The 13,731-nt window shown below is 42.6% G+C and overlaps 1 protein-coding gene across 1 annotated transcript; it reads right to left on the bottom strand.

Moving 5' to 3' along the window:
* Positions 1-1,443: 1,443 nt before the first annotated feature.
* On the bottom strand, positions 1,444-13,731 carry LOC308107502 (uncharacterized protein). Its single transcript, XM_080459854.1, has 11 exons — positions 13,501-13,731; positions 10,806-11,247; positions 9,643-9,736; positions 9,421-9,525; positions 8,895-8,995; positions 8,663-8,764; positions 7,954-8,059; positions 7,756-7,860; positions 7,533-7,685; positions 4,706-4,839; positions 1,444-3,996 (listed from the first exon to the last, which is right to left on the bottom strand). Exons 1-11 carry the CDS (start codon positions 13,595-13,597, stop codon positions 3,852-3,854), a joined length of 1,584 nt encoding a protein of 527 aa, XP_080315980.1. The 5' UTR covers positions 13,598-13,731; the 3' UTR covers positions 1,444-3,851.

The raw sequence follows: 13,731 nt of genomic DNA, 5'->3' as shown, positions 1-13,731 counted from the left end.
CCCCCCCCCCCCGACAGCGTTGTTCTCTCTCATCAAAAAGCTCATGTTTTATGGAATGTTCCCCTCATGTGTTACATCATCTTGTTCAGCAGGTTCTTCTCGCGCTTCCGATCTGCTCGTTTTGTGGCTCAGAGTCACGGTTTAGCCACAGTCGCCACTTGTTCGGGGTGTTCTGTCACGGCTGTTTTTGAAGAGACATCTTGGTTTCCCATGTATTTGAATGGGAGGAGGGAGGCGGCGGGATTCAGCGTTAGGTACTTGACGTCTGATAAAAACGAAACCACTCAACGAATCAAAAATTTGAACTGAATTATTGAGCAGGAGAGTCTCCTCTATCATTTAATCATGTTTAGAAGCCGATATGATATTCGTCCTCAGAGGAGATAACGTTTGCAAATCGTATTTTGAAAGGCAAATGGTGGACTTTCTGTTGGATTTAGGTCAGGGGTATCAGCACGTGATTTTAGGTCTTGATGAGACGAACAATTGTGTTTTGGTTTGATCTCTCTATGGCATTCCTACGGGCTGTGGTGGCCATTTTAGTGTTTCTAGGTGGCGCTAGAGAGCACATATTGGCACTCTGGGGTTTCATTTTTACATTTCCTTAAATTTTTTGCCAGTCTTGATGAGCATGGCAAATTTTGTGAACATTTAAGCGTGTTTAGTGAATCAAATTTGGGCTCAATGAGGAGTCAGGAGTCAAAGAAAAATGAAGAAAAAACAATAAGAAACATTACAAATACAAAAGGGTTGTGGCCTTTCGTGCTCCGCCCCTAATTACCACATTATGATGCATTACTGGCCGTATCAAAAACTCCCAAAACACTCCACAGTAAAAAGAGAAAGAAAAAGATTCAAATCTGATGTAAACCATCCCAAATGAAACATAAACAGGAAGTAAACAGAGGAAGAAATTGGCAAACTGGCCACAACAATGCAAAACTTTTTCCAACAGAACATGAGCTGCAGTGAAATACGCAATAAACCAAGAAAAAAAAAGTCAACAGGAGGTCAGAGGTCATAGTTCAAGGATTGAAGTTTTGAGGCCAAGTGGACTGTGGGTTTAGTACAGAGTGATCTATGAAGAAGAGTCTTTACCGGTCACACAGAATGAAGGGATGAGGGAGCGTCCGTCATTAACTCATCGTCACGCAAAACCTTTCTTGTTGCCATCTGGATTAGAAATTGAAAGGACTGAAGGAGGAATCAGTATGTTCTTTAGTTGGGTGTGGTGGTGCTGTTCTGCCTGCATTTGTTTTTAAAAGTAGAGGGTTATTTTATTCTCTCAGCTATGATATTAGAACACACAACTGTAGAACTGCATTTCCTACAAGTGAAATAGAAATGACTTGAAAAGACAAAACAAGTTAGAACAGGTCCAGACTAGTAAAGACTTTCTGATGTTCATCTTGGGATAACAACAAAACACACAACCCAAAATGTGTATTTTAGTGTTTTATTGAATCGTGTTTAATTAATGTGTTACAGCGCAAACCTTCTAAGCCCTCATTACCCAAAAAAAGTTTATTAAAGAATTAGTAAACCTGTAGACAGCAAAAGTGCAAACTGTCCAGTGATGAGACACAATCTGTTCAGTGAAATGTCTTACAATTGTTCTCAGTTTGGCTTCTTAAGCAAAGTCATTCACGTAATGTTAAAGTAACTTAATAGTCAACATAAACTTTTCCCTTCAGTTTTAGTCAGCATCACTTTTTGTTTTGTGCACATTTGATTGTCAGGATGAGAGAATAAATCAGTGCAAACATCCAAACACTGAAGGAAAACACATAAAAAAATAAATAAATATGAAAAACGAAATAAAAACAAAGCTTAAGAGGTAAAGAGAAGCAGCTTTCTTCTTGAATGCTCCCTGTTGTAGTGACACCTGAAGAAAGCTCTTCTATTAAAACCTGAATCCTCGATTCACTGCAGCTGAACAGGTAAAAAGAGATAACATGCAGTGTGTTCATTTCTGTTGACATAACAATAAATAAAGGAAATACGTTTTACTAACTGAACGAACGGAATGAAGCGAAATCATTGAACAATAAAACCTGAAGACCTGCTGAGTGGCAACAGAGTTTAACGTCGTGATACGATTAAAATAAAAAAAACCTTTTACGGTCTGGTGAGAACAATGTTACTTTTGAAAACGTAGACGGATAAATATCAGTTTCTGTAAGTACCTGGTGGCGTGGAAACATTTCAGGCTTTTGGGCTTCCTCTCCTCATGTCTGAGTGATTGTCGTCACCTGGTGACTCGGGTATAAATTTTGCTTGTTGTGTTTGTCAGTTTGTCTGTGCCGGAGGCTAAGTTTACACGTACCTGGCTATTTGAATAAAACGGGTGATATTGCTCAGCGTTTGGTCCGTGCGTTTACACATAAACCAGCTACGACGCTCCACAGTGATTCCTGAAAGTGGAGATCTGGAAAAACTCTGTGTCTCCGGTTGCATCTAAAGAGAGTCTGCAGATATTTACGTGACAATTCACATGCAGTCGCTCCTATCTCCTTTGCTATCTCCTTTTCCTTAATGCCGGAAGTGTTTAAAGGCTGTTTAATGCTTGACGCACGGCGTGACGTGCAGAACTTAGACGTGTGGAGTCAGCAGGAGAGGATGTGTGTACCATTTATACTACGCGTGGCTCCCGCTCCTAAACTGCAGGGGGCAGCGCATCGCAAACACACTTCCACCGCAGTATTAGATTAGAGCAGAAGCAGGAGACTTCTTCTCTGTGACACCAGCAGGTGATCCTGCAGTGGAGAGTGGATCATGCAACTATCATTTAGAATAGAATTTTCCCTCTGCTGACGTTTGACACTGAAGCGTCTATGAGTGAAATCTTGTGTTTCCAGAGTGGATGTGCAGCGTTATGCTATTTGTGTCTTTATAACCAAGTCTTCAGTCCTCCTCTTCTTCAGCTAAGCCTTTTTTTCCACACATCTACGTCCGTGTAGTCAGAAAAATTTGGAGGCGCACGGAGTGGAGATGTGAACAGGGTCACATGGAGACTCAAATGATGTCATTTGGCCACATGAAGCCGTACGGAGCTCGCCGACATGTCGAGCATAAAACAGCCTTTAGTGGCGGCCATGACAAGGAACATTCAAATCCTCACTAAGCTCAGGAAAGGAGGTTCCATGCTCCCTTTAGAACCTCCTTCAGCCAGGAACCCCTGATGCTTCCTTTACCAAAGGAGACCAGCTCATGTTCCCCCACAATTCCTTGCGGCGACAACATTTAAAGGGACCGGCTCATCGGAGCGTTCAGGGAAACTCAGGAAGACTGAAAAGGAGCAGATCATGTAAGTTACTAAAGCAATAATCTGCCTAGAACAACTTTAGAAAAGGGCCAGTTGGATCACAGATCCTCCTCCTGCCCGGAGAGGGGGCAGGGTCGGGGGGACCTCCAGGTGGGACACTTCAGACTCTCTCCATCCTCCCAGGTTCTAGCCCCACAGACCCAGGTCCACCAGTCCCATCAGTCCCGTCAGTCCCGTCAGTCCCATCAGTCCCATCAGTCTCTTCAGTCCCATCAGTCTCTTCGGTCTCTTCAGTCTCGTCAGTCCCGGTTTTGTCAGTCCCGGTCCCTGTCTGTGTCTGATTAGTGTTGATATGTCCCACCTGTCTGCCCCTCCCTTGTGTATTTAAGCCCTTCTTCCTCTTGTCTCAGTGCTTGATTGTCTTCGTGACCCCAGGCTTTTCCCAGTGTTTCCTCCTGTACTTTTTGACCTCTGCCTGGATTTTTGACTACTGAACTTTTGGATCTCCCTTCTTGTTTTGTACGCCTGTTTTCATGATAAACTCTTCAATAACCTGATCTGAGTCTATGTTTGGGTTCATGGACCTTCAGCAGCCACAGCAGGACATAAACAAACAGAATGTAGATTTAGGCATGGGTGTATGGACAGGAAGTGCCTCCATCACCACCATGACGTCTTTTCGAGGTAAGCCTCTCCACAGCAGGAGGTCGGGCAGCAGCAGCAGGTCTTCGCTGGAAGAAACAGCAGCAAGTTAGAAACGTGCAGCTTCATCAGCGCAGCAGCCTTAACCATAGAGGAATCACATCAATATAAAAGAAACAGGAAGAACTGGTGCTGAGAATGAAATCATAAAATCCAGAATAAAAAACATTGTGGTGAAAATATAAATCAAAGTGTTGATAACAGTTAACATTTCAAATGCAGGTGGGAAGAGGGAAAGACCCTGGAAAGACCTTTACAGGTTTAGACCAGTGAGTGTCGAGTGAGCTCAAAATGAAGACTATGGTGGACAATTTTTTTTGTCAGAATATGGAGAATACAATCAAACTATGGAGAACAAAAGTCAAAATGTTGAGACGAGATGTAGAATATTAAAAAATTATACATAAAAAGAAGATAATCAGAACCTAGTGAATGTTAATGAAAAAGGAGGAAAAGTCAAAAGGGTGGACGGAGTTTTTGGGCAATTTGTTAAAATGGTGGTTTCAATAGTCACAGTTCTTTACTTGGGATATCCTATACACTCAATAATTGTTTAATTTTTTTAACTAATTAATTGCCAAGTTTTTCCATCATTGGTTGAATTGCATTTAAAATTGTCAAAATGATCCTTGTTCATCATTACAGTTAGTGGAGTGAGCTCAGTGGGAGTATTTTCTTTAAGTCAGGAGGGAACTCTTCACTAATCTGTAGTGGATACGAGGGGGATGGAGAGCTCACCTCTGTCTGTTACACTCCTTCTGTATGATCGCCATCATCACCTTCAGTGTATCCATGCTGTCGGGGTTGTTGGGTAACGCCAACACCTCTTCGATGCTCAGCAGCAGTTTGTTATACTCGTGGACATCTGAAGCCTGAAATGACCCAAACAGAGGAACATCTTGATTGAGGAGCTGCAGAGCCGCTGCCTCTTTCCTTCTTGGCCACAGAGTCGGAGCGTTCTCCCGAAGGTCCGCCTTGGGAGCAGTTCTCGAAGCGTTGCGTTGTCAGTGGCTCTGAGCACCGTTGTCGTGTAAACCGAAACCCAAAGTTTAGCATTTTCACTTGAAATCGTAGAAATGGGCCCCGTAGGAGCCAAATATGGTATTAATGGATTTGTACATTTGTTTTGAAATGTGTGTAAACAATGTGTGTCGTTGACATCATTTGCATATATTCTGGGGCAATGAGGGAGCAAACGGGTGTTGACCCCAGAGGGACGCACAGGTTTTTGACTGCTCTGGCGGAGTTTGTGAGGCTATGCTCGTGTTTTGTTTTCTGGTGATTTGGACTTTGATCTAATATGATTTTGCACTAAAATAGAGAGACTGTTGTCGGGGGCTGTAGATCCATGAACTCCTCCAGAGCTTCAGTGAGCTGTTTCTCCAACTTGGTCCCCCGAAGGAAAACACCACAACAATGGATAGGCCATAAAACAGCAGGGGAGCGAGCCAGACCCCGGAAGTGGCCAATGAGGACGCTTGAATCCGACCCGAACACAGCACAGGGGTCCAAACCCAAGTTGGGGAGAGTCACTTTCTCCCAACACTAACCGCTGTTCAATCCGACCATGGAGGGAGAAACATCTCTCCCTCCTCAGGGTGGTAAAGAGGGCAAAAGAACAGAAGAACCACCAACGCCAGCCCGCTGGATGAGCAGGACCCAGTTTGGACTACATCTTCTGTTTTCCGCTATTTTTCCTGTTTTTGGGAGATTCTGGAGACCAGAGCCAGTGTCGTCTCCTCCCAAGATCATCCTCTCAGTTGCACTCCTGCAGCTGGAGCCAGGCCTCTGAATTTCAGGATGCTGAAATTTAGACCCGGTAACAACCAGTTACCACCGCCTCCCAGAACCAACAGCACCATGGACGGTGCTGTCCAGAACCAAAGAACTATCAGGGTGAGAGCGTTTGTCTGGGCAGAGAATAGTTAGAATGATGTTCTGTTGAAAATGCAATGTGTTTCCATGTGCCGCTCAGAAGGCAGCAGCCTTTCACGTTGTTTGTGTATGCGCATTCACGCGCACTAAGTCCAGAACGCTGGTTTTCCACCTCAGAACCAGAGGTCCAAGTGAGCTCCAGGCCCACTGGGAGCTCTGTGTGGAGGAACCAGGGTTCAGAACCGAGCCTCACAGAATTCTCTGTCTTTCTCTTGTCTTCATCCTCTCTCATCTCTCCCTCCTCTTTCACTAACCCGCAGCACCCCACTTATCTGATCAAGATAAGCTCACACTACTGCATGTCAGCTGCTGCAGAGCAGATCTGTTTTGATCACAGGAGTTCTAACTGAAGGACCCGACCTCCCCTTAGGACTCTGGTGATCAGAACCTCGGTAGACTAACTCGCTCCGAGACCGCCCTCGCGCACGCGCGCTCGACGGACGTCTTGTTTATCTGGCGCTAAGCAACCGCCGCGTCCCCAGAAAGAGCGAGTCAAACGCCCCTAGTGGTCGCGGGGGTCATCGTAATCCCTCCTGACATCCACCAGGTGGACACATCAGGTTATTGCGCTCTCCCTCTGCGCGCCGCCGCACGCCCCTAGTGGTCGTCACAGTCACCGCATTGACCCGCCGACGTCTGCCTCCACCTGGTGGACGTTCGAGGTCATCACACCCCCTCGTCACGCACGCACACACACACACACACACACACACACACACACACACACACACACACACACACACATTGTACATAGTGTGTGCTGTTTAATAGATTAGATCTCCGTGTTAGATGTCGTTTGCTATTTGAATGTGTTGATTTATGAGATGATTTACAAATTATTTATGAATTAATACATTTTTATTAATAAACGCCTGTTAGCTGAATTGTACGCTTCTTGGTGATTATCGTGTATTTATTGTTGACAATTCACTGGTTTGTAACAGTCTGTGCTCGGATCTCACACCTTCCAATCTATTTAAGATTGTTATATTTTATGCAGAAATATTAACTAACTTAAATAAACTTTTTACAAACGAGACTGATATTTTGGTATTAGCTATTTCCAGTTTATCTGGTGGTGCCCCGATTTATTATTACTACACAAATAACAAATTTATGCAAATTAATAATTTTTTTATTAAAAATTATTTTTGATAATTTTTCATTTTTTTGTTTTTAAAGTAATTATTCAATTACTTTAAGAGTTGTTAATGAGTAAATGACCGTTTACTTCCATTAATAATTTCAATTTTTCATAAATTACTTCCAGTGATTTATTACTTTTAGTAATCTATTACTTACAGTAATTATATGCTAATAACCAACCATAAACCCCAACACTGTTGTATCGTAACGGATCTATGGACTCATGTGATGAACACCAAGCAAAAGGTAAACAATAGCCGCCTCGCACGTCAATCCCACCTGCCGAGGCGACATCTCACCAGCCCAGGAGGCTGCCTGGTGAAGGTCCTCGGTTTACAGTAAGGCTTTACTTTTGGCAGTAACATTTTAGTAACAGATTTTTGTGAAATAAACAAAGTTAGAATTGTGTCTTCTTTGTGACTGTACACAAAATGTGTGTTCTTCAGGTTCCTGTGTGTGATTATCAGCAGACTGCAGGTCTCACCCGGGCTGAGATGATGTTGTGAAGCTGCTCAGCGTCGTCACAGACTGTCGTCCCGACGTCAGTACTCCACTTCTTCAGTTTTCTCCTGCTGGTTCCAATCAGAAGCTTGAAGTAAAGGTGAGCAACGGCCTTGTAAATGTCGCCCATCACTGCCTGGGAGACAGAAAGTGAACATGAGGCTCTGATGAAGACTGGTCTGTTAACACATGAGGCAAATCCTCACCTTGTGCTCATCACCAACAAACGGCAGGCAGGGGAAATGCTCCTCGAGAGCGGCGAACGGGAAAGTCTGCGTGTTGTTCAATTTGAAGTATTGTTTGAGGTTTTTCTGCAGGACAGGATAATATGACCTTTGTTAACTCATACATGTTCTACGACACATGAATCACTGTGAATATTGATCGCAGAGAGGGTCAGACACCTCCACATCCCCGATCACGAGTTTAGCGAGGAGGTCTTTGGTGAAAGTTTCCGTCTGGTGCAGCGTGGCCACAGTCTCCTCCATGTTTCCCTTCTGGATGTGTGTCCTGAAATGTATTATCATCAGTCGTGTTAGTTTTGTTACGATTGTGTCCTTGAATATTCATTTATATGTTTGTATTTCTTGATCGTGGTCATTGTGGATGTATTTAGAATTCCAGGAAGCTTTGTGACCAGTCCAGGTCTTTTTGTGGTGAATTTGTCCCATTTTCACCTCATTTGGTTTCCTTTTGTATCTTTGTGTTTTGGCCAGCTGTGGTAAATGTGTGTTTTGATTGTCGGTTTTAGGTTTTCGTGCAGCCACTTTCATTCAGTCAAAAGAAGGAAGTCGTCTCCATATAGCCACTGTCTTTGTCTCATCATTTGACTTCCTCTGTCCTTTGTAGTTGCTTTAATGTTTTTTTCTTTAATATTTCACTTTCATCATAACACAGTGATTAGTTGAGATTGCACTTCTTTGAAGCCTTTTTACACATTCAGTTTTTTTGTGTTTCTTTCTGTTCTTGTTTTGTTCCTATTCTGAACCTTGGTCTGGAGTTCCCACATTACTGAGGCAACATTTACCATGGATTGTTTTGTGCGACGCGACGCAACGCTCTTTCATGACGCGATACAGAAGCTCGATAGAAGGGAAACATCCTGGAACTCACCTGATTTCTTTACAGGTTTTCAAAGTCTTGAGGAAGTGAATGGTTTGTGGTTGGTTCATGTTGGCTTGCTCCTCTAAAAACTCTCTCTGCCACACGTCGTACCTGCAAACAAAGACGATATGTTCACTCCACAACTCAAAGCTCTCAGTTTAACCAGCGGTTTGCACTGGAAGATAATAAAAGTGTCATTCAAGCAGTTTAATGGTTCTACGGAGTAAAGCTGAAGTCTTACCCTTTAACAAAAGTCAGCAGCTCCTGAGAAGAAACCTGAAGTACTGAATTACTCAGTTCTTCATCAATGGATTTGGATTGTTCAGGCATGGAAAAGGCGCACTGAAGGAGGATAAACATGGTCAGGACTGTCTCATTAAGCAGCAAATTAACAGACAAATGTTATTAACTTCAAGTCAATGTATGCATGTACATTGTAGTACAACAAGTTGACTTAACCTTTGTAAGAAAATGTCCATATTTTAAGTTTTAGTAAACTTAACAGGATAAGTGACGATGGCTTGACTATTTTAATTCAGAAGTGCTTAAGATGATTTAGTCCCTAATAAATAACAGTATGAGCTCACACATATTGAAAGTAATACTTTGTGGTAACTTAGTTGTTTTTTATACTCGTGTTTACTGCTCCTTTTGAAGGAAACCTTACTTGCATTAACTAAGTGAAGTAAGCTTCAGTGAGTATTCAATGTTTTTTTAATCACAGTGCCAACATTTACAGTGTAGGAGTTGTTTGGTATTATTTCTACCTGAATGACGTCCACATGAAGCCCAACATAAGCCTCCTCAGTGTCGCAGGTCTTCTGGCTTTTATGATTCTGCAGGATACACTCAAGTCGAATTTTGATTTCTTTCTATGTACAAGAAATACACACACAAAAACCCACTCAGTCAGGTGCACTGGATGGAAAGTTTAACCAAACCCCCCATGATGTCACCATGTTTGTGTCCAAAGCAGAAACAGTTCTCACCTGCACATTTTGAAGAAGTTTGTCTTTTGCTTTTGTCTCCCATTCGTCCCATTCGTTGCTCGGCTGGCAGTCGGGACGGGAAAACTCCTCGTAGCTGGTAAAACAAGGCAAATACCAACGTCCAACCTGGTTATCATCAGTTCTCACTATTAACTTTACTTTAAGGCACTTTTTTCAAGTCTTGGTGGTTCATAAGCATACATACAATATATGCACACACAATATAACTTACATACATTTTAATCTTTTTACGCATCTTGATTGGGTTAGGGTTAGTTACAATGGGCAGCCACAGTGAGGCGCTCCGGGGAGCTGATGGGGTTCAAGGGTCTTGGTCAAGGAGGCACAGTGGTGAGCTGTCAGCTTTAAACTCCCAATACCAATTCAATGTGTGATCAGTGGGAGAGGGGGAATCGAACCTACAACCTTCCGATTAAAAGGCCGAGTGAGCCACAACCACCCCGAATTATTGTTATTGCAATAATCTACATGTGAGGGAGGAGGCAGCAGCTACACCATCAACACTGACACAGATCAGGATAAACATCGTTTTAATTGATGAAGTAAAAGATGATAACCTTGCTGGACTTTATATAAAATACAATAAAAAACCTTCATATTGGTGGGACCTTGATTTATGGAATGGAAAGTCTTGGTAATCAACCAATATTGGTGTAATCTGATTACTTTTGCAGCTTTGGTATGCAAAGCTCAGCTGCTTTTATCCTTTCAGTGTCACTGTGACTTGGTGGTCTTTCCCCGAGAATGTCTGTGTGCTCTCTTTGTTAATGTTGAGAGCAGCTTGTTCTCTGCAGCATGTGTGTGTGTGTGTGTGTGTGTGTGTGTGTGTGTGTGTGTGTGTGTGTGTGTGTGTGTGTGTGTGTGTGTGTGTGTGTGTGTGTGTGTGTGTGTGTGTGTGTGTGTGTGTGTGTGTGTGTGTGTGTGTGTGTGTGTGTGTGTGCGCGCGCTTTCATTACTCAAACAAACAACAGCACCAACTAGTGGCCCAACATGAAAACAACATTGTTTTCAACATTTCTGCTGTTGCCATGCTAAACTTTTCTGAAAGGAAAACACAAAGATGTTTTCACTTTAAACGTCGTGATGTAAACTGTCCAAAGAAAGGCTGAGCGGTCCAGAGTTAACAGGAAGAAGATGAATACCTGAGATACTCGTGACGAGCCCAGTGCATCAGGTGGAAGCAGCTCCTGCTGGAGCCGACGCTCTGGAGGAGGCTCAGCAGGTGAGTGGCCACGCGGCAGTGGCAGCAGGCCACCAGGTGTCTCATCAGCCCGTAAGGCTGCAGCAGTGGTTGAAGCTTCTCCAGCTGGTAAACCACGTCCTCCTGCAGCTTCCTCAGGTGCTCCTGAAGGTTCTGCTCCGTCACCTCCGGAGGCTGTGCAATGGTCTGCCTCCAGAATGTATGCATGAGGACGCTGCACTGTTCTTTGGCGTCATGATGGGAACAGCTCTCTGAGCACTGTGAGGGACCGGACTGCGCAGGCACACCCAGGATCAGATGCAGATCCTGAAGCACGGAGGTCAGGTCTGACTGGAGCTGCTGGTTCAGATCAACCTTGAACAGCTGAATGTTGTTTTCAGGTTCTGCAAATGAAGCAGAATAGATCAATATGACATTAATACGAACTTCTGGAAGTCGTTTATGAACATTTATGAAAAGATTAACGATGACTAAACTGAGAGTTTGAACTTGTTACACGCTGATTTGGTCTCATGTGAAAGAAGCTGCAGAGCTGCTGTCTCTTTCCTCCTTGATGCAATGGCCTCATTGTTTCTTTTAAGAACAGCTAACATCTAGATTAGAGTGCATACTCCTCCTCTCACATCAGATTATAGAACATCTTCCTCCTCTAATATCAGATTATAGAGCATCTTCCTCCTCTAATATCAGATTACAGAGCATCTTCCTCCTGTAACATCAGATTATAGAACACCTTCCTCCTCTAACATCAGATTATAGAGCATCTTCCTCCTGTAACATCAGATTATAGAACACCTTCCTCCTCTAACATCAGATTATAGAGCATCTTCCTCCTCTAATATCCAGATTATAGAGCGTCTTCCCCCTCTAACATCCAGATTATAATGCACCTTTCTCCTCTGACATCAGATTATAGAACATCTTCCTCCTCTAATATCAGATTATAGAGCATCTTCCTCCTCTAATATCAGATTAAAGAGCATCTTCCTCTTCTTACATCAGATTATAGAGCATTTTCCTCCTCTAACATCAGATTACTAACATCAGATTATTGAACATCTTCCTCCTCTAACATCAGATTACAGAACATCTTGCTCCTCTAACATCAGATTATAGAGCATCTTCTTCTTCAAACATCCAGATTATAGAGCATCGTCCTCCATTAACATCCAAATTATAGAGCATCTTCCTCTTCTAACATCAGATTATAGAGCATCTTCCTCTTCTAACATCAGATCATAGAGCATCTCCCTCCTCTAACATCCAGATTATAGAGCATCTTCCTCTTCTAACTGATGAAACTTCAGTTGAACTTAATGAGTCAAACAAACTGAATTGCATTGGAAATTTGTCCCTTGTTTTCATACATCTTGGGGAATGTTTAAATTTTGTTTCAATTATAAATAAAAATAGGACCCTACAGATTATTTCTTGAAGGAAATTCTTGCTTTTGTCTTTTCTTGTTTTTTTCACAGTAATTTTGTTATTTGTTCGTATTTTACTTTTCTATTGCTTTTGTCATTCTATTTATTTAAGGTATATTTTCCAACAAGCAAAAGGTATGTATAAATGTACTCTTAATTCTGCTCATGTGAGGAACGCGTGCAGATCGGCCACGCCTCTTTGTAGGTAACATTTCACCTAAAAACAGATTTCTTAAAGCTGCAGAACCTGTTTTTTTTTATGTGCGCCCGGACTATAATCCAGGGCACACCTCAAATCCTTTCTGCTGCCATTTGCTTCTTTATCTCCGACTCATATTTCAGCAGCAACAATAGCCCTGGGCATGCAATCTGCTCCGGGATTCCCAAGGTGGCTCGGTTACCTCAGCCCGGGATTCCCCCCGACTGAACAAACATGGCCAAAAGAGAGAGTCAACACTGAAAATCTTTGTGCTCACTTTTAATGTAATCTCACATTATCACAAAAGTCACATTAGTGCTTTAGTTCGTGTAGTGAGTCGAAGAAAATTTGCAGGATTGTGTTCAGTTTTTAATCTGGACAAATGTTGGACCTGTGAGTCCAACCAGCCTGTTCACAGGTTCACACATACACATTACTGGAATTTCCTCATCACTGTTGTTTTATTGTCTCAGATTAAAAATATCACAATATACCTTCAACGTGCCTTTAGTTTAAATCTTTGAAAGTGTTTTATCTGAAGTCCTTACTTTTCTTTCACAATTAAAACTAGAGCTACACTCGGTAGAGCGCACACTTTCGCCAATGCCACATCTGAAACCAATGGATTTATAAGGTTGTTTGACCCACCACACCTCTCCTTCCAGCATTTGTCATGGTCGTTTGAATTGCTTCATGTTATCACTGTATGACACAGATGTACACACATTTTACATTTTTTAGTTTTTTGCGAAAGGTTGGTGAAATACATAGAAACCAAGAAAGAAAATTAATAAATGAAACACACAGACGAACACACAACCTTCACAGGCAATTTCGGTGGTCGTCCAACTGTGTTTGGCAAAGATGATCATCATAGAACATATGTGTGTCTTTTACCTTACTTTCTCTGATATTTAATACATGAAGCTTTCAGCAGAAAGAGGATCAACAGAAAACCAACTGAGCTGGTAAATGTCTGCAGACTGAGAAAAGCAAAAGAAAACAAGTCTTACCGTCGTGTGACTCATTGTGCTCATTTTTCCCAAGTAAAGGTGTCTGGCTGTTGCTCCTCTTCGCTGTTTTTTGTTTTCTGAACGGAAGATTCGGCATGATCTTCTTTTTTTTAAGGCTTTACAATTCTTTTATGTCTTTGCTCGGCAATGCTCTCTCGATCTGAGTCCTCGGAGCGTCTGACTCCTTATAAAAGCCAGCGGGGGTTTTCCCATTCCATCACTTTCACTTTC

The sequence above is a fragment of the Lipophrys pholis genome (genome assembly GCF_963383615.2).
Source record: "Lipophrys pholis genome assembly, chromosome: 3".
Lineage (NCBI taxonomy): Eukaryota > Metazoa > Chordata > Actinopteri > Blenniiformes > Blenniidae > Lipophrys > Lipophrys pholis.
The sequence above is the reverse complement of the archived record's forward strand: the minus strand, read 5'-3'. Positions and strand labels throughout refer to the sequence as shown.

Excerpts from the sequence above, each read along its gene's own strand:
- LOC308107502 (XM_080459854.1), bottom strand. The coding sequence starts at position 13,597 with ATGCCGAATCTTCCGTTCAGAAAACAAAAAACAGCGAAGAGGAGCAAC. Across the intron at positions 8,765-8,894 it reads CTGCTGACTTTTGTTAAAGG|GTACGACGTGTGGCAGAGAG; the intron begins GTAAGACTTCAG and ends CTTTGTTTGCAG. Across the intron at positions 3,997-4,705 it reads AAGGAGTGTAACAGACAGAG|CGAAGACCTGCTGCTGCTGC; the intron begins GTGAGCTCTCCA and ends TGTTTCTTCCAG.